General features: G+C 46.9%; 3 protein-coding genes across 3 annotated transcripts in view; 1 reads left to right on the forward strand and 2 right to left on the reverse strand.

The window, feature by feature from the left end:
* Positions 1–20,787, reverse strand: part of LOC141121938 (uncharacterized) — a 284,890-nt gene that overhangs the window by 159,172 nt on the left and 104,931 nt on the right. The window lies entirely within an intron of this gene.
* LOC141121935 (uncharacterized) overlaps positions 1–20,787 on the forward strand; it is a 206,895-nt gene that overhangs the window by 116,337 nt on the left and 69,771 nt on the right. The gene's annotated exons all lie outside the window — the stretch shown is intronic.
* The window catches only part of LOC141121932 (uncharacterized), a 603,393-nt gene that overhangs the window by 63,135 nt on the left and 519,471 nt on the right, over positions 1–20,787 (reverse strand). Inside the window, exon 13 of the mRNA XM_073611683.1 lies at positions 4,405–4,414. Within this exon, the coding sequence (XP_073467784.1) occupies positions 4,405–4,414 (10 nt within the window). The remainder of the gene's footprint in view (positions 1–4,404; positions 4,415–20,787) is intronic.

The raw sequence follows: 20,787 nt of genomic DNA on the forward strand, positions 1-20,787 counted from the left end.
GTTAATCTAGGTTTCCACACTATATATGTGTGTATCATCATCTGCTGGAGATAAAAGACATCACAGTGACTATGGAGGAAGAGGACGGACATGACGGGGGGTTACTGGGTGTAAAAAGAATCCTTATTACCTCCTCTGCTGCCACTTTCAGTAATGTCTCCTCTTCAAGCAACGTTTCCTCTCTACTTCCTCCTGACTCACCCCTCACCCGGAACTTCCTGTCTGCACCCGACACCACTTCCTGCCTGTTCCTGAATTTATTTCCTGTCTTCCATAGAGATTTCCTGTGTAAAAGTGAGATCTCCACCTTGTGGAGCTCAGAGGAACTGCAGCCCTGAGAAACGTCTTGTGCTGTGTGTGTATGTACTGTATATCCTTATAGATGGGTCATCTCCACTCCCACCAAGGGGGATAGAGATATATGACTGCCTAGTCCAGCCTTTCTCAGCCAGGGTTCCTCCAAAGGTTTCTAGGGGTTCCTTGAGCAATAAACAATGTCTGTAAATAATAATGGTGTAGAACTAGATGAGGGTGCGTTTTCCTGCGCACCAAAAGGCCACTTAACTAAAACTTAACCTTCATTGTAAATCATAAAAGTATGTAAATGACCAAATCAGGTGTACCTATAGGATGAGGTCAATGCCATTATATATGAATCAACGTTTTATCTCTATGTGGTGATATTAACCACTTCCTGCCTGCCATATAACCGAATGACATGCGCAAAATGGTTAAGGTTTCCTGACTGGACATCATATGACGCCCAGCACAGTGGCGGCTTGTGAAGTTTTAGGATTGGAGGGTGCCAGACCCCGCCCTTCCTTTTTGACCCCTCCCACTTGGTGAAATGGGCGTGGTTTCAGAAAAACAGTGAGCGTGGCTTAGAGGATGTGGCTCTAAGGGGGTGTGGTTAGCATCTGAGATGAACGAGGGATGGAGGGAGATGATCCATATCCTACACAACAATAGAAATATGTGTATAATAGAATGTTTAACAATCAGCAGATAAAGATACTCCAAACACCTGTGTAGCACTAACTCACGGTGGAGCTGCTGATTTAAAGCGGGCTGTTACCATCACCTTTTTTACCTGTAATTTCACCAACACCAACTTAGAGTCCACGTTGAGCTTATTATCGAATAATATAGGCACCAGTCACTTGAGTACTTTTCCAATCCTTTAATGGGAGATAACTGGAAGAAGTAGCAGGAAAGAGGTAGAAGAAGAGTTGCAGGGAATTTCAAATACCTTTTCTTGGTGTAGCAATGAGGAATTGAAATCTTAGGAGTGAATGTATCCTCAATTCAGGATTGAATCTTTGCCCGCCCTGATAGGTCTCTTTCACTAACCTAGCAGCCGGAATGTAGCACGAACAAAAGTCTCTGCCACAGACCTGGGTAGAACAAAACTGCACGATCCTCTACCACAGGATGTAGTAGTTTTCGATGAACAGCAAACACAGTACCAGAACCTTTAAGCCGACCCGGCAGTACTTGTGCGGTAGATTCATTTAAGATGCTTCCTCCAATCGAGTCACCAGGCCCTTCTTAAGACCAGCCTCGCATGGTCCCTTCCAAGATGGGTCCTCCCCTGGATCTTCCCGATTGTCTGGCTTCTTCCCGCAGGACAGACAGCACAGGACCATCCCAGCCATAACAGGCCCCAGACAGGCTTCTGGGCCCACCCACGTGGCTGCAGCAAAGTAACCTTCCAGCCCGGAGGGCTGCAAGGTTTGGACTCCCGGCCCCGGGGGCTGCAAAGTTAAGACTCAAGACCTCCACTCTCCCTAAAACATGGCGTCTGTCCCATACATACCCTCTCACAGAATGCAACCCGGAGGACCACCTCCGCCGAGTTGTCTATGAGACAGAAGAGCACTCATATACTTTAGCTTGTTGCTTTCCAACACCGACCCATGGCGACAACGACACCCACAGGCAGAATGCGGAACTGCATGCAACACAGCCAAGCTGGAACAGAGGCTAATCTAACAATAAATTGAATCTGAACTATGTACAGTACAGATGACCCATTAAATTTACCTATAAGCGGTAGATTAGAAAATCTACCAGCGCTACACCTGGTATTAGCACGTTAATCATCCCGGCACCATGGTTGTTATGGTGTCAGGATGATTGAAGCGCATTATTTCTATTATTACATTGTAATATACAATGAAATCATTCAACTCACCATAATGCAGAATCAGTGGGAGCCCTGAGCGTGTCACCTGCCACGTCACCTGCCACCAGATCCCATCAGGTGCCCCCAGCAGAGTCCATCCTTACATCAGGTGCCCCTAGCAGAGTCCATCCTTACATCAGGTGCCTCCAGCGGAGTCCCTCCTTACATCAGGTGCCCCCAGCACAGTCCCTCCTTACATCATGTGCCCCCAGCAGAGTCCCTCATTACATCAGGTGCACCCAGCAGAGTCCCTCCTTACATCAGGTGCCCCCAGCAGAGTCCCTCCTTACATCAGGTGCCCCCAGCAGAGTCCCTCCTTACATCAGGTGCCCCCCAGCAGAGTCCCTCCTTACATCAGTGTCCCCAGCAGAGTCCCTCCTTACATCTGTGTCCCCATCAGCAGAGTCCCTCTTTACATCTGTGTCCCCATCAGCGGAGTCCCTCCTTTCATTTGTGTCCCCATCAGCGGAGCCCCTCCTTACATCAGTGTCCCCAGCGGAGCCTCTTCTTACATCTGTATCCCCATCAGCGGAATCCTCCTTACATCTGTGTCCCCATCAGCGGAGCCCCTCCTTACATCTGTGTCCCCAGCGGAGCCCCTCCTTACATCTGTGTCCCCAGCAGAATCCCTCCTTACATCTGTGTCCCCATTAGGGATGAGCTTCGAGTTCGAGTCGAACTCATGTTCGACTCGAACATAGGCTGTTCGCCACTTTGCCGAACAGCGAACAATTTGGGGTGTTCGCGGCAAATTCGAAAGCGGCGGAACACCCTTTAAAAGTCTATGGGAAAAATCAAAAGTGCTAATTTTAAAGGCTTATATATGCATTGTATTGTCATAAAAAGTGTTTGGGGACCTGCCCCAGGGGACATGTATCAATGCAAAAAAAGTTTTAAAAACGGCCATTTTTTCAGGAGCAATGATTTTAGTAATGCTTAAAGTGAAACAATAAAAGTGTAATATTCCTTTAAATTTCGTACCTGGGGGGTGTCTATAGTATGCCTGTAAAGGGGCACATGTTTCCCATGTTTAGAACAGTCTGACAGCAAAATGACATTTCAAAGGAAAAAAAGCCATTTAAAACTACTCGCGGCTATTAATGAATTGCCGGTCCCGACAATACACATAAAAGTTAATTGATCAAAACTGCATGGGATTTCCCCACAGGGGAACCCGAAACAAAATTTTATAAAAAACTGGCGTGGAGGGTCCCCGTAAATTCCATACCAGGCCCTTCAGGTCTGGTATGGATATTAAGGGGAACCCCGTGCCAAAATTTTAAAAAAAATGACGTAGGGGTCCCCCTCAAAATTCATACCAGACCTGAAGATTTTAAGGGGAACCCCGCACCAAATTTTTAAAAAAAATTGACGTGGGGTCCCCCCAAAAATCCATAGCAGACCCTTATCCGAGCATGCAACCTGGCAGGCCAAAGGAAAAGAGGGGGGGACGAGAGAGTGCCCCCCCTCCTGAACCATACCAGGCCACATGCCTTCAACATTGGGAGGGTGCTTTGGGGTCCCCCCAAAGCACCTTGTCCCCATGTTGATGAGGACAAGGGCCTCATCCCCACAACCCTCGGCCGGTGGTTGTGGGTGTCTTTGAGCGGGGGGGCTTATCGGAATCTGGAAGCCCCCTTTAACATATTGTTGTAATCCAACACATCCCTTTTGTACTTTTCTGTTTTTTTGCCTGTATTACAGGGGGTTATTTACTAAAGGAAAATCCACTTTGCATTGCAAGTGCACTTGAAAGTGCTCTGAAAGTGGACTTGGAAGTAAAGTCGCTGTAGATCCGAGGGGGACATGCAAGGAAAATAAAAAACAGCATTTTAGCTTTCACATGATTGGATAATAAAATCAGCAGAGCTTCCACTCATTTCAGATCTACCCCTTATATTGAGAGTAACTGCACTTCCAAGTGCACTTTCAAGTGCAGTTGCAGTGCAAAGTGGATTTGCCTTTCGTAAATAACCCCCTGTAATACAAGCAAGAAAACAGAAAAATACAAAAGGGATGTGTTGGATTACAACAATATGAGGGTTTATAAATGGCAAGCAGTTATCCTAGATCCAAGTGATGAACCTGATGATGATCTATTAGTAGATGACAGCCCAGATACCTCTATAGAAATGGCAATGGAGGGACCAATAAATAATACACCCCAACAGATGCCAGAACCAATTCCAGGCTACCGTACCGCCAACAAACTAGATTACCAAACAGGCACTTGGAAAGATCAGAAAATAGGAGAGTCAACTATCAAGAACCTGCCCAGTATGGGTCCCCTAATACACCTAGGTATAATATACTTACTTATAACAGATTTTCACCTCTAAGGGGGAACAGGTACCCCCAATATGGGAGAGACCATAGAGAATATACAGGCCCACAATATAGGAGGGACTTTAGGGAGGAAAGGGATCTTCCCAAGGGAGGCCCACGAGACAGACCACCAGGAAGGTGGAAGGCCCGCGTCTCTTACAGAAACCCTGGATGGAGAAGAATGAATGGGAACAGAGGAGATCCCCGAGAAGGACAACGCAGGCCAATGGAAGACCAACCCCCAGACGAACATCAGAGCCTGGCGGAACATGGATATCCCAGGAGAGACTGGGACAGCAACTATGGAAGAGAGATGGCATCCACACAGAGACCGGTAGAAAGAGGAAATCGACCAGAGGAAATAGAGGCGGGAAGAAGAAAACGAAGAAGAGAATACTAGGAAAGGGAATATATAATCTAATGTCCAGTTTACCGGTGATGAAATGAAAATTCTAGATCTGGTATTAAAATTTGCTCCCGAAAAACCTCTAGACAAAGTTGAAACCTACATTGATCTGCAAAAATGTATGAGAAAGCTCAACCAAAAAAACACTTTGCTCTAAATGGAGATACTAAAACGAGGGAAGACCCAACCTATGTACAAACTCAACTAAAGAATAAATCTATTTTCAATCCCAAAACTCCAGGGAACCAATGTCAGGGAGCATTTAAGAAAATGGTCGAAGATGACTTAAGAAAACTAGGAAAACGAAACAACAACAAAACAAGAAATATTTGGAAAACCATTAAAGCCTTGGGTAAAAGAAATGAAATTGTGATACGCCCAGCAGACAAGGGGGGAGGACTGGTGATCTTAAATAAGAGTAACTATGAGGCAGAAATGGAAAACTTACTTAAGGAGGAACATACCTATACAAAACTTAAAGGGAATCCCAAACTAAAATACGAGAACAAATTGAAGGCCTTTGTAAAGAAAGGTAAAGATTGTGGAATACTTAGCGCCAAAGAATACTTGGTATCCAACTCTACGAAAACTCCGGTTATCTATTACACACCGGCAAGAACGATTCTTCATGAATCCATGCTGATTACTGTTAATGATACTGTACTCAACTGTGTCAAATGCTTTTGCAAAATCCAGATACACTACGTCTACGGGCCTTTCTTTATCTAGATGGCAACTCACCTCCTCATAGAAGGTTAATATATTGGTTTGGCAAGAACGATTCTTCGTGAATCCATGCTGATTACTGCTAATGATACCGTTCTCATTACTAAAATCTTGTATATAGTCCCTTATCATCCCCTCCAAGAGTTTACATACTATTGATGTTAGGCTAACTGGTCTGTAATTCCCAGGGATGTATTTTGGGCCCTTTTTAAATATTGGTGCTACATTGTCTTTTCTCCAATCACCTGGTAGCCCACCAGGTATGCCACCCAGGACCACCAAGTATGACCATTAGAGGTGCCAATCAGTGCCCATTAGAGGTGCAAATTAGTACCCAGCAGTAATGCCTGCCAGTGCATCCTCATCAGTGCTGCCTATCAGAGCCATCTATCAGTGCCCATTAGTGCCACCTATTAGTGCCACCTATCAAGCCATCCGTGCTGTATATCAGTGCCGCCTATCAATGCCCATCAATGCTGTATATCAGTGCCGCCTATCAGTGCTGCATATCAATGCCCATCAGTGCCACCTTATCAATGCCCGTCAGTGCAGCCTCATCAGCGCCCATGAGTGAAGGAGAAAACGTACTTATTTACAAAAACTTTTAACAGAAACAAAAAAAAAGTTTTTTCCAAAATTTTGGGTCTTTTTTAATTCGTTTAGCAAAAAAAAAACCCAGTGGTGATCAAATACCACCAAAAGAAAGCTCTATTTGTGGGAACAAAATGATAAAAATTGTGTTTGGGTACAGTGTTGCATGACTGTGCAATTGTCATTCAAATTTTGACAGCGCTGAAAGCTGAAAATTGGTCTGGGCGGGAGGGGGAGGGGGGGGGGGGTGTGCCCTGTATTGAAGTGGTTAACATCTACCAAGTTTAAATAGTGAAACTTCTCTTGATATATACATATAGACAATATGAGGGTTATAATCTCCTCCTACATTCAATATAAGGCTTCAGGCTGTATAGAGGATATGTAAATTCAAGGTCTACTTACCAACACCACCTGGTATCAAGAGATGGGGGTATATCTGTCTCTCCTCCCATCTATTGGCCACATATAAAAATGAGATGAACAGAAAAAGATAAAGTATGCTAGTAAATAATGTCTTACTGAAGATATGGGCTATCTGTCTTCTGCCCTATGAAATGATCTCTCTCTCAGATATGTAATACGGATACAATTCATCCATGTGGAGACAAATAACCACTGATGGACGAGCCCCATATATCTTCATATCCACAAAAAAACTTGGGTGTGCCATTTTGGCAATTATAAGTGTATGAGTATGATCTCAAGTATTAGTAGGAAGACATGTCTGATGAAGGAATCTAAGGGGTCTACTTATAGAAAATTAATGGTGCGAGGGCCTCCGCCATCTTGGGGCCTACAGACCGCCCGGCAACCTTCTGCCTCTGAAGGCCGTGGTCCGTGGAGAGAGTGCATCCGGACCTCGGCCGTGGACTAATCCGCCTCCGGAGGGCATCGGGCAGAGTATTAGCCAAAGGACAGGGAAAGGGACCCCTTACTGCCGTTCCCTCTTGCTCCGCCGCCGGTCGTTCTCGGGAGGCCGCCGGTTTCAGTAACAGATTGCCTGGGCCGCAGTGACTACTACCACCCCCTGGGAGACAACCCTTGTCCTCCTGTGTAGCGGCGCCTGTCCTTGTCTGTGGGTTTTGGGCCTTAACAGAGCCGATCTTACACATCTGGCGGCTGCTCCATAGGAAAATCCACAACTTCGGCCTACTCCTGGAGGGTGGCGGCCATCTTGGTACTCCAGAGACTTTTAAACGAACTCCTCTTCTGCTATTCGGCTGCTTGTTCATTCAAGGAGTTTTAAGCATCATCTGCCTTAATAGACACCCCCTCACAACCCCTACAAAGGCCCACAGGACTATTGACTAATGACCACATCATGGTTAATGGAGCCCTTTCTCTTGCTATGTACAATATGGCCTAAGGGGGGCGCATACACGTGAGCGAAGGTAATGGACGTTTGACTCCTCTGCTCCGTGCCATCGGATACTGTAACCCGGCCTAATCTGACATAGAAGTTACGGAGAGGGGACCGCTATACTCCATTGGATAGAGTAATTCCTGGTGCTGCAAGCGGTGATGTACCGCTCTACAAAAAACAAGCTAAAAAATCGGCAGAGCGGCTCCAGAACCCCAGCCCCAGGCAAAGGCAAATGTAAGATGGCGCCTGAGCCTCCAGAACCTGATGATGATACACAGCTCTCTGATCTGGGACAGGGTTCTCCTGCTGAAAACCTCCATCTGTTCCCCACGGATCACATAAGCCCTCACCCTGCTGACTCTGATGTTATGCTAGCTAAGTTCCGCAGCATTGTTCGAGAGGAGATAACGGCTGCCTCCCGAAAACTTTCCTCAGATTTGGTCCGCCGCCTTAAAGAGATAGGCCACCGCACTAATCAATTGGAACATCGTATGGACCTGGCTACCACCGTGCTGGAGGGCCATGAGGAAGAGGTAGACAAAATGTCCGCAGAATTGGACGCTCTCTGAGATAAACTAGAGGATGCAGAAAATAGGGCCCGTAGGGACAATCTTCGTATCGGCAGAATCCCTGAAACAATCACCGACCCGCAGGGAACAGTCACCGCTTTTTTCCAAGAACTGGCCCCTGAAATCCCGGTGGACAGACTGGAATTTGACCGCATTCATCAGTCTCTGGCCCCTAAACCTTCCGAAGGCCCCCCAAGAGATGTCATCATTAAATTCCACTATTATAGGTTCAAGGAGAAACTCTTGCAGTCAGCTCGAGAACAGCGGGATATCTCTTTTCAAGGCAATCATCTCCAAATATTCGCGGACCTCTCGCCGGTCACCATTGCCAGGCGTCGAGGCCTTAAGCCTTATCTCCAAGTTCTACAATCCCACCAGCTCAAATACAGATGGGGGTTCCCCTTTAAACTTTCCTTCTTCTATCAGGGTCGCCACTTCCATGCCACCTCCCCATCAGGTCTAAAACAACATCTACAGGACCTGCAATTGGATATCCCTCTGTCTCAATCTGATGCCCAGGCTTCACATTCCCAACCAGGTCCCTCTAGGCCTCCTCATAAATCCTCTCAAGCATCACAACATTCGCAATCTGGATCCCAGGCACTGCAGGATCTGCAGGCCCAACTATTCCAACAAGCTAATACTGGATGATAATCTCCACCTTTCCTTGATGTGCAGCTCACTCTTCCTGGCCGCTTGAGTCGGTGTGCCACTGATTGTTTTTGTTCCAACTTCTAACTTCCAACCTTACTGGAGGATTTCAGTAATTTGTCTTGGGGGACGTCCCCCAGCTGTACCCTTGCCCTACCGAGTTGACTGTAGATTGGCAGGGGGGGTCGGTGCCCCATTGTAGACTGCGCCGCCTGTGAGGTGGCGGTCTTGGGCATGTACCACCCCATATGGGTTTCCCTGTACGGGTCTCCGACAATAGTTTGCCCCCCGAACCACCTCTACATGGCTGAGGGCCCTCATGGAGTAGAGGGTTCATCAGGCATAGGCAAATTACTTTCATGACCTGGTGGGGTGGGGGGAGAGGGGTAAGAGGTCTTAGGCTGGGGACCTGCCTCCAACGACTGTTATGTAGGTTGTTTGTTTGTTTAGTTCTTGTCCCGTGACCCTTCGCTCCTGTTCAGTGGGGTGCGGGGCCTGGCGCCTAGATTTTGATGTGGGGTCCCGCCCTGCCTCCTGAGGGTGATGGTCTTGGGGCTGTCACCCCTGGGGGGGTCCCCTACATCCACACGTTCGGGTGACAATGCTGCACTGAGGTTCTCATATTGTAACTCATTTTAAGTTGCTTGTTCTGATGCTATTTCTTAATTATTGTTTAAACTTTATGTCAATATTATTTAATCTGTTTGTATTGTCTTCACTATAGGCCGGTGGTTCCGACGGACCACTGCTCCCCCCATGGGTTGGCACATGGCTAAGACATTTCCCTTGGCTATGGTCCCACCCTGTTGTGGGCTTTATTGCCCACGGCGTGATACGTCAACATATTCACTACATATTCTAACTAGAGTTCTTTTTGGTATTCTCTTATTTTATGTCCTTTCCTATTTTTACTATTTTTCTCTCACTTTTCTTTCCCTCTCCCCTTCCCTTTTCCCTCGGCCCCTGGGGTGTGCAGATGGAGTAGATAATAGCATTATATCTCAGTCCCAATGACCCTTCACTGGCTGTCCCTGAATGTTCAGGGCATGGATTCCCCACAAAAAAGAGTCAAGATTTTTAAGTATCTTAAGCAGCAAAAAATAGACATAGCCTGTTTACAGGAAACTCACTTTTCTTCTTCTTCCTGTCCCAAAAATTTTGCAGCAAACTATCCCCAAGTCTATTTAGCTAACGGTCCTACTAAACAGAGAGGGGTTCTTATAGCCATACGAAAATCGATCCCATTTGTCTGCAACAAGCAGATAGCTGACCCTAATGGCAGATATCTTCTCTTGTAGGGCTCCGTTCAGGATAATGAAGTAACCATAATGACCTATTATGCCCCGAATGACAATCCGGGTCCGTTTTTGTCTCATATCTGTTCTCTGTTACAGGTCCACCAGAGAGGCACCCTCCTGTTGGCGGGTGATTCTAATGTGACGCTCAATCCTGCCCTTGATAAATACCCGGCGGATCAAAAAAAAATTTTTTTGTTGGCCTTACAAAACTTAGATCTAGTGGATATATGGCGGGAATTTCATCCCGTGGGCAGGGACTACACCCACTATTCCCACCCTCACCACTCCCATTCCAGAATCGACCATGCGTTTGTGTTACGGAAACATCTCCCTTTAATAGAGTTGGTATTGATTCTAGCAGTCCCGTGGTCAGACCACGATCCAGTCCTAACTGTTTGTCGTTCTCTACTCACTAAACCACAACACGCTCCCTGGGTGATGAACGATACACTTTGATCTTTAAAACCGATCCTCAGTGAACTTAAAGAAGCTTCTGAGGAATACTTTAGGCTTAATGCAGGTTCGGTCTCGTCCCCAATAACATTATGGGGACAGGGTTGATGACCACTGCTGTAGAGGGATCAGCAGAGGAGGGGTGGCGGACACAGAGCCATTGTAAGGCAGATGAATCTGGCAGCAGCATTCATGATCAGTTTGCTCTAGGATAATTGTTCCACTTTCATATTCTACCAGGGGCCGGATCCTCTACAAAGCACATTTTGAAAGGGCGACAAAACAATTTCTAATTTACATGCCAGAGTTCCAAACCGGTTGCATTCAAGCTGAGCTCGGGTCAAGATTGCCAGGACGTACCCACGCTGTTCCTGCCGGGAGTTCGGTCTGTGTTTGTGTCAATCTGCTCTTTCATACTTGACATCTGGTAAGCAGGATTTTCACAAGGTTCGCTGGAACTTCATACCCTCTGTCACTCCTATGGTATTTAGACCTCTGTTGTGTGGATTCTGCTCACATTGGTTTTACATCTGGTAAGCAAGTTTTACATGTGGCTTGCTGCACCTAGTGGGATTTCTTTCCATACCGTTTATCTTGGTGATGGTTATATGCTCACTTCCTTTAATATCTGGTAAGCAGTTTATTTGTAAGGTTTAATATTTTTTGCCATTCAGGGAAATTACACTTTATTGCATGATTGCATGGCACTCACATAACGATCCTGTGTGTGTTTAGGGCACTGGATGTTTTTATGAATACATATGATTTGTGTTTTGTGTAGTGTTGCACAAGTTTTTCCTTTTTTCTTTTGAATTTGTTATGTTATCAGTATTATGCTATGTCTTTGCTATATATTTTTGGATAATCCTTGGTGGATCTGAATACACGGTACGAGGGTGACCTATCCTGCTCCATTGGGATCGTTCTCTAAAGGCCCAGGCTAGGTTTAAGCCACTCGCCCGTTTTTTGGCTTACTTCTGGTAAGTGCTTCACCTTATAGATGTTTTCATCTGAATTTTCACCCTACAATATATGAACTATTGAGGAATTTCACGTCACTCACTTATGATTGTTGGACTTTTTTCTGTATAGGACTATACACCTTTATAATACTTTATAGCGCATTTTTTTTGTTTTTGTTAACATTATGGGAGGCTTATAAGGCGGTCCTCTGAGGTCGTGTTATTCGAATAGCATCTCAACGCAAAAGAGAAAGAATTCAGGCCCGACGCAAGCTAGAGCAGAACTTGGAGGACCGCTCGGCGGCCTTTAAATTAACCCCCACCCCTGCTAATCGCAGACTTTTAGACAAAGCCCGTACAGACTTGGATCTATGCCTGTCAGATGAGGCGGACCGTACCTTACGTTGGGCCCGCCAGAAATGGTATGCTAAGGCAAACAAACCCACTGCGCAGCTGGCTAACAGACTGCGCACTTTTACATCGAAATTTACCCCCATAACCTTGCGCACCCGCCATAACATCCTCACGGGAAACCCCCAGCGGATTTTTGAAGAATTCCGTTACCGACTTACTAAGCTTTATTCCCCCCCAAATCACCTTTCAACTCAGGGCCTGACCGCTTTTTTGAGTAAGATATCTTTACCTTCCCTATCGGAATCCCATACTTCCCTAATGGACCGAGACATACAGGTCTCTGAGGTTCTCCAGTGTATTAAGGAACTGAAAGTGGGCAAAAGACCAGGTCCGGATGGTTTCACTGCTTTGTATTACCAAAAATTTGCAGAGGTTCTGGCCCCACATCTAGTGGCTATGTACAATTCGGTCAAGGGGGGTCATCCATTTACACCAGACTTGCTGACTGCCAACATAGTGATGATCCCTAAACCAGACAAGGACCATTCTTCCTGGGCAAATTTTCAGCCAATCTCTTTAATTAACATTGACATGAAGATATTGACGAAAATTCTGGCCAACAGTTTGAATTCCTTTCTCCCGCGCCTGATAAAAAAAGATCAGGTGGGCTTTGTCCCCCGCAGGCAGGCAGGAGATGCCATTAGACGACTCCTTCAAATCCAGCATATAGCACATGAAAGGTCCCTGGAGACAATGTTTCTTTCCTTAGATGTTAATAAGGCTTTCGATACTTTATCTTGGCCCTATTTGACACAGGTCCTCACATATTATGGTTTTGGCACCTCCTTTCTGGGTTGGGTCTCAGCCATATATCACTCCCCTCGGGCTAAAGTGCGTTATTATGGATATGAATCACCTACTTTCCCTATTAAGAGAGGAACCCGCCAGGGATGCCCGCTCTCCCCACTTCTATTTATACTAGCACTTGAACCCCTGGCGGAGGCCATACGCTCTCACTCAGATATTTCAGGAGTGGAAATAGCAGGGACTGCGCATAAATTGTCCCTGTTTGCAGATGACATTTTATTAACCATTACTAAACCCAGAATCTCCCTCCCCAATTTATTCTCTCTCTTAGACTCCTTCGCCTCGTTTTCGGGCCTTTCAGTTAATCCAGCAAAATCTAAAGCGATGTCTATTAACCTTCGGGCCCTGGAATTAGAATCCCTACAATCGGCATTTTCATTTCAGTGGTTAACTTCACTACCTTATTTGGGTATTAAACTTACTCCGAGGTACTCGGGATTATACCAAGCCAATTTTCCTCCGCTTTTCTGGAAGCTGGAGGCTATGCTTGCCTCTTGGTCCACACTTCTGATCTCTTGGTTTGGCAGAATAGCGACGGTACGCATGACCTACCTCCCTAAATTGCTCTATTATTTTAGAGTTCTGCCAGTCCAAGTACCCCCCCCCACATCATTCGAATACATCAACGTAAAATTATGCAGTTTATATGGGGCCCCAACAGACCCAGGATCAAGAGACAAGTGCTTTATGCGCGCAGAGTCAATGGTGGCCTTTCAGTTCCTAATTTGCAAGCATATTATACAGCTGCGGGTATCGCCCCATTATCTCACCTTCATGAAAAGCAACAAATGCCACTATGGGCCACCATTGATTTAGTCGACGCACACCCAACGCCTTTAGCTTCTCTTCCTTGGCTTCCTAACTTCTATTTATATTAGCACTTGAACCCCTGGCGGAGGCCATACGCTCTCACTCAGATATTTCAGGAGTGGAAATAGCAGGGACTGCGCATAAATTGTCCCTGTTTGCAGATGACATTTTATTAAACATTACTAAACCCAGAATCTCCCTCCCCAATTTATTCTCTCTCTTAGACTCCTTCGCCTCGTTTTCGGGCCTTTCAGTTAATCCAGCAAAATCTAAAGCGATGTCTATTAACCTTCGGGCCCGGAATTAGAATCCCTACAATCGACATTTTCATTTCAGTGGTTAACTTCACTACCTTATTTGGGTATTAAACTTACTCCGAGGTACTCGGGATTATACCAAGCCAATTTTCCTCCGCTTTTCCGGAAGCTGGAGGCTATGCTTGCCTCTTGGTCCACACTTCTGATCTCTTGGTTCGGCAGAATAGCGACGGTACGCATGACCTACCTCCCTAAATTGCTCTATTATTTTAGAGTTCTGCCAGTCCAAGTACCCCCCACATCATTCAAATACATCAACGTAAAATTATGCAGTTTATATGGGGCCGCAAGAGACCCAGGATTAAGAGACAAGTGCTTTATGCGCGCTGGGTCAATGGTGGCCTTTTAGTTCCTAATTTGCAAGCATATTATACAGCTGCGGGTATCGCCCCATTATCTCACCTTCATGAAAAGCAACAAATGCCACTATGGGCCACCATTGATTTAGTCGACGCACATCCAACGCCTTTAGCTTCTCTTCCTTGGCTTCCTAAAACACATCGCCCCCATACCATAGGTCCATGTCTAGCTCACTCCCTTAAACTGTGGGATGCGGTTAAATACTCAGCAGGTCTAATTTCTCCTCATCTCCCACTACTTCGTCTCCTCCACTGCCCTTTATTTAAACCAGGTTGTGATAATCCACTGCAGTTTAAATGGTGGTCCGACAATGGTTTCACAGATGTTCATTCGTTATTCACCCCAACCAAGATCATCCCTTTCGTGGCTTTATGTTACTCACACGATATCCCCCTTAGGGAGCATTATGGGGCGTACACACGGTCGGACTTTTCGTCTACAAAAGTCCAACGGACACCAACGGACTAAAGCTGGCTGGTAATCCGACCGTGTGTGGTCTCCATCGGACTTCCAACAGACCGTTTCGGCCAGAAATCCGACGTACTTTAGATTTGAAACTTACTTCAAATCTTACGTCGTAACTCCGCCGGACTCAGTTCCTGACGGAAAGCCCGTTCGTCTGTATGCTGGTCCGACGGACCAGATACGACGGAGGAGCAGGTTACTGCATCTCGCGCTCGCTGCAATAGGAAAAACAAATTTTTCCACTGTGGCGAGCGCGGGGGGCATCCCAGGCCCTTAGGTCTGGTATGGAACTTTAAGGGGAACCCCCTACGCCGAAAAACCGGCGTGGGGGTCCCCCCCAAATCCATACCAGACCCCGATCCGAGCACGCAGCCCGGCCGGTCAGGAAAGGGGGTGGGGACGAGCGAGCGCCCCCCCCCCTCCTGAGCCGTACCAGGCCGCATGCCCTCAACATGGGGGGTGCTTTGGGGGAGGGGGCGCCTTGCGGTGCCCCCCCACCACAAAGCACCTTGTCCCCATGTTGATGAGGACAAGGGCCTCTTTCCGACAACCCTGGCCGTTGGTTGTCGGGGTCTGCGGGCGGGGGGCTTATCGGAATCCGGGAGCCACCTATAATAAGAGGGCCCCCAGATCCCGGCCCCCCCACCCTATGTGAATGAGTATGGGGTACATGGTACCCCTACCCATTCACCTAGGGAAAAAGTGTAAATAATTAAACACAACACAGGTTTTTAAAATATTTTATTAAACAGCTCCGGGGGGGATCTTGCTCCGGCTTCGGGGGTCCCTCCGGTTCCTCTTCTCTCGGCGTCCGGTTGGTTCTTCGGCCGGCCCCTCCGCTGTCTTCAGGTAGCTCTTTAGCCAGCGGAGGTCCGGGCTTCTGGGCTTCTCTTCTCTTCCCCAGATGTTGACACGACGCTCTCTCCGGCCTCTTCTCCCGGTGTTCCAGGTCTTCGGCCGGCCCCTCCGCTGTCTTCAGGTAGCTCTTTAGCCAGCGGAGGTCCGGGCTTCTGGGCTTCTGGGCTTCGCTTCTCTTCCCCAGATGTTGACACGACGCTCTCTCCGGCTGGACTGGTCTCTGAGGGCTCCGTTGTGACTTATATAGGCGGAGACCCCGCCCCCATATGATGTCACAGTCCCTGGGCATGCTGGGACTGTGACGTTTTAGGGGGCGTGTCGACCACGCCCCCTAAAACGTCACAGTCCCAGCATGCCCAGGGACTGTGACATCATATGGGGGCGGGGTCTCCGCCTATATAAGTCACAACGGAGCCCTCAGAGACCAGTCCAGCCGGAGAGAGCGTCGTGTCAACATCTGGGGAAGAGTAGCGAAGCCCAGAAGCCCGGACCTCCGCTGGCTAAAGAGCTACCTGAAGACAGCGGAGGGGCCGGCCGAAGACCTGGAACACCGGGAGAAGAGGCCGGAGAGAGCGTCGTGTCAACATCTGGGGAAGAGAAGAGAAGCCCAGAACTCCGCTGGCTAAAGAGCTACCTGAAGACAGCGGAGGGGCCGGCCGAAGAACCAACCGGACGCCGAGAGAAGAGGAACCGGAGGGACCCCCGAAGCCGGAGCAAGATCCCCCCCGGAGCTGTTTAATAAAATATTTTAAAAACCTGTGTTGTGTTTAATTATTTACACTTTTTCCCTAGGTGAATGGGTAGGGGTACCATGTACCCCATACTCATTCACATAGGGTGGGGGGGCCGGGATCTGGGGGCCCTCTTATTATAGGTGGCTCCCGGATTCCGATAAGCCCCCCGCCCGCAGACCCCGACAACCAACGGCCAGGGTTGTCGGGAAGAGGCCCTTGTCCTCATCAACATGGGGACAAGGTGCTTTGTGGTGGGGGGGGCACCGCAAGGCGCCCCCTCCCCCAAAGCACCCCCCATGTTGAGGGCATGCGGCCTGGTACGGCTCAGGAGGGGGGGGCGCTCGCTCGTCCCCACCCCCTTTCCTGACCGGCCGGGCTGCGTGCTCGGATCGGGGTCTGGTATGGATTTGGGGGGGACCCCCACACCGGTTTTTCGGCGTAGGGGGTTCCCCTTAAAGTTCCATACCAGACCTAAGGGCCTGAGATGCCTGCGACGGGGCTCGCAAGGTTTCAATCTCGCCAAAAAAAGCGGCGAGATTGAATTCCTTTTCTAGTCCCGTCGTACCTGAGTCACGTTCAAAATGAACGGACTTGTCCGTGTGTGGGAAAGTCCGTTCATTCTGAAAGTCCGGCGGAAGTCCGTCGGGAAGACAGGATTCCGGAAAGTCCGGCCGTGTGTAGGCAAGTCTGGCCGTTCAGAAAGTCCGGCGGTAGTCCGCCGGAAGTCTGGCGTCAAGTACGTCGGACCTAGCTTTCCAGAAAGTCCGACCGTGTGTACGCGGCATTATAGTTACCTACAAATTAGACATTTTCTCCAACAGCTTATAAAATCCCATTCTGCCCCCTTTATTATGACCTAATTTGAGAGTCCTTGTAGATCGCGCCCCCAATCCACGGGTTTGATTTCTCTAATATATATCGCTATAATCGAGTCTAAGACACCACCATTGAGACCCTACCATCTCCAATGGGAGGCCGAGCTTGGGAAACAAGGATTGGCAAAGCATGACTCTCATCTAAATGCTCTAAGAATGTTCTCTTTTTGGAAAACGCTTACAAAGTCTTCTATAGATGGTATTATACTAGATTAGCAAGCTTCATTTCAGCCTATTCTCCTCTTTGTTTTCGTGGGTGTTCACAGGAAGGCACGATGGCGCATATTTGGTGGACCTGTCCCAGGGTTTGCAGATTATGGGTCAGAGTATATGCACTACTACGTAATCTTTTTAACACCACCATAAAGCGGGACCCTTTTGAAGCCCTTTTATGGATTACAGAACTTCTTCGTCCTGAACGTCAACTAGCAGCACATATTTTCACTGCAACTAAATTGACCATGGCAAGGGCATGGAAAACTCCGAACCTTAGTTTTGAAGCAGTTAAAAACACCGTGAATGATATCATGGTAAACGAGAAACTTACGGCCATATTGTTGGACACACATGACAAGTTCCTCAGGATATGACAAACTTGGGTGACTTCTAACCGCCCATCAAGACTCGACCAAACGCTCCTTTCCCTATAATGAGCCTCCGTTCCCCCCACCCCAGGGTCCTTCCTTCCCTTCTTTCTACCCCCTTCTTCTACTTTCATATTTTTTTTTCCTTCTTCTCATTCAAGCCCTCAGGCTTAATTCTGCAGAAATTGGATATTTAATATAACATACGAATTATCACATGCAGAGGTATGTTCTCCTCTTGAAAGTTAGTCAATTTAAGCTGACTTTATTTTTGGTTCTTTTTGTTCCTCATTTTTTTTTTTTTGCATGTACCGTTTCATAATGCAACAATATCTTGCTATGTATTTCTTCAGTTATTCATGTGCGTTTGCAAAGATACTACTTCGTGCTGGTTCTATATGGTTACGCCAGTAAAAGCGAGTTGAGGATGTGCCTTGGTATGTCGCCTGGCCTCGGCTGAGACCAGGCCTAAATTATTTATTTATTTATTTATTTTAAACATTAGCTCTAATGGCCGGTTACCGGCAGCCACGTACCTGTTCATTTATGATGTATCCATCACTGTTTTGTACTTTTCTGTTGATATATTTTCAATAAAAACCTTTGTACAAGAAAATTAATGGTACGAATGTGACAATCATTCATCCAGCCATTACATATTCTGGCCATAATGTAGCAAAGTGATTTCCTATGATTGTCAGCTCCATCTAGTGACCATAATGGGATATTTTTCCTGACATACCTCCATTAGTAAAAATATCACAATATCACATTATGGCCACTAGATGGAGCCAAGGAAATCAGTGTATGAAAAAAAAATACATCCAATATTCATCACAGCTGGGTGAATGCTGCTCACATTCGTCCAATTTTTTTTTTTTAAATAGACCTCTGTGAAAGCTTACATCACAAAATGTACTCAGCCAATGAAAGGTAATGGCTCCATTCTTATTTTTCTCCTGCTATCAATGGCCAACACGGTACAAGACTTCATCCATGTCTTTGGTGATCTCTGATCTCCTTATGAACTCAGGGATGTAAAATTCCTATCGCCTGACACCCGGGACATGCAGTTCTGAGGGCTGTATTTTTTTAACCTTTAGCCCTGCTGTGGGCAAGCAAGGAGCAGGTTTACTTGTCGGATGGAAGCATTCGGTTGGCTGAGCGAATGTTTCCAAACACCCCCCCCGGTAAAGTGCCCCCACCCGACACACACCTGCTATGTATCCCGGGCTCCTCTTGCCAATCTGCGGACCCGGGACAAGCATAGCGGGTGATGATGGGTAGAGGGGAGGGAGGAGAGAGAACACACATCCGTTCTCCTCCCCTTCTTCTTCCTGACCCGGAAGTGACATGTATGACATCACTTCCAGGTCCCCCCTGACAGTTTTCCCGCCATCAAGGCCAGGAAAGAATATAATGCAGTGTGATCTGTATTACATTACATTCAGTGGAGCACAGGGGAGACATTGGGGGTCTTTTAGACCCTGGATGTCTCATTAAAGAGAACCTGTCATCGAAAAATCATCACATAGGGGACTTTTAGTCCTCGATTTCAGTGTTTAGCAACCTTTTTTCAGTCAAGGCGCCCTCCAAAATTATGGACAGTCTTGAGGCGCCCCATTCTAAAATGTAAAAACTATTCTAATAGTTCTACATAATGCAACAACATCAACACACATAGGACACCCAATGTTAACAGTGATTTATTCTTCCAAAGCAAATACACTTTTGCAAACTGGTACCGACTAGTATTCCAGTGTTTCTCTTCTCCCTCAGTTTTTCTCCATCACTCACTTAATGAGACCCCAAAGCTGATGGAGAGAGGCGGGGGAGGGTCACACAAGGATGATATTCAGGCAACTGACATCCTCCTTATCAGCTCATGATGTCATTGGTCATTAGGAGGTTGGCAGCTAGAAGGTTGTAATGGTGTACAATGAAAACCTGAGGCTTTGTGTAACTAAAAGGCTTTATCCACCCTCCGGCTTGTATACAATTTTGGGGCAATTGTTAGGCATTTTGCCAAGGCACCCCTGAAGAAACCTCAAGGTACCCTGGTTAAAAAAGACTGCTCTATGTGATGAAAAAAATTGTTTTTTAATAGTACAAAATAAAATTTAAAACCCAGCCACATAGCCCTCATTTTTAAACCCAAAAAAATCTGAGGTCCCGCCCCCACATATACGTATGTACAAACATAAACTCACACCTTGGGGAGCCTACACCTGAAAACGTTGATTGCGATACACATGTTACATATCACCGCACACAGCGGAGTGAGAGCAATAATTCTATCACCAGACCCCCTCCGTAACACTAAACTGATGGCCTATAGGGGGCTTTTAAAGCGTTTCTTATAGAAAATATAGGGTACTGAAGTTTGTCACCATTCCACAGGCACACACAAATTTAAGGTTTGATATGTTGGGTATCTATTTACTCGCTGCAACCTCTGCTTTTATATTTTACCCAAAAAATTGGGTAATTTATTGTGTTTTTGTGCCCCCTAAAATGAACTTTAGTGTTTTTTTACTGAAATGTTGCGTTTCCTAGACTTAGAAAATATATCATGTTTTGGGGGTGTTATATAATCTTCAGGCCTAAAAGGATTTTTCAACTCCTTCAAGCCTGTCCTATAATAGAATGACGGGCAGGCGGGGGTTCCATTATCCTGACTGGAGGTCATATGACAGAAAGAAGAATAAGCCGCTTGGGCGTGCAGCGATCGGCGGTGAGGTGTGTTGCTCTGACACTCTGCATCTCCAATCTCGGTAAAGAGCCTATGACGTAGGCTCTTTACCATGTGATCAGTTGTGTCCAATCAAAGCTAATCACATCGTAACCAGGAAGTGCCGGTTATCGGCTTTCCTTTATTCATGCTGACAAGGCGCAGGTAGAGCAGAGTCGATCAGCGTCTCTCCTGACAGGGGGGATCTGCACTGATATTCAGCACTGATTTTCACTACAGGCCCATCAGTGATGATCAACAGTGATGAACACCAGTGATGCCCAGCAGTGCCCATCATGG

This window comes from Aquarana catesbeiana, unplaced genomic scaffold (genome assembly GCF_042186555.1).
Source record: "Aquarana catesbeiana isolate 2022-GZ unplaced genomic scaffold, ASM4218655v1 unanchor235, whole genome shotgun sequence".
In the NCBI taxonomy this organism is placed as follows: Eukaryota; Metazoa; Chordata; class Amphibia; order Anura; family Ranidae; genus Aquarana; species Aquarana catesbeiana.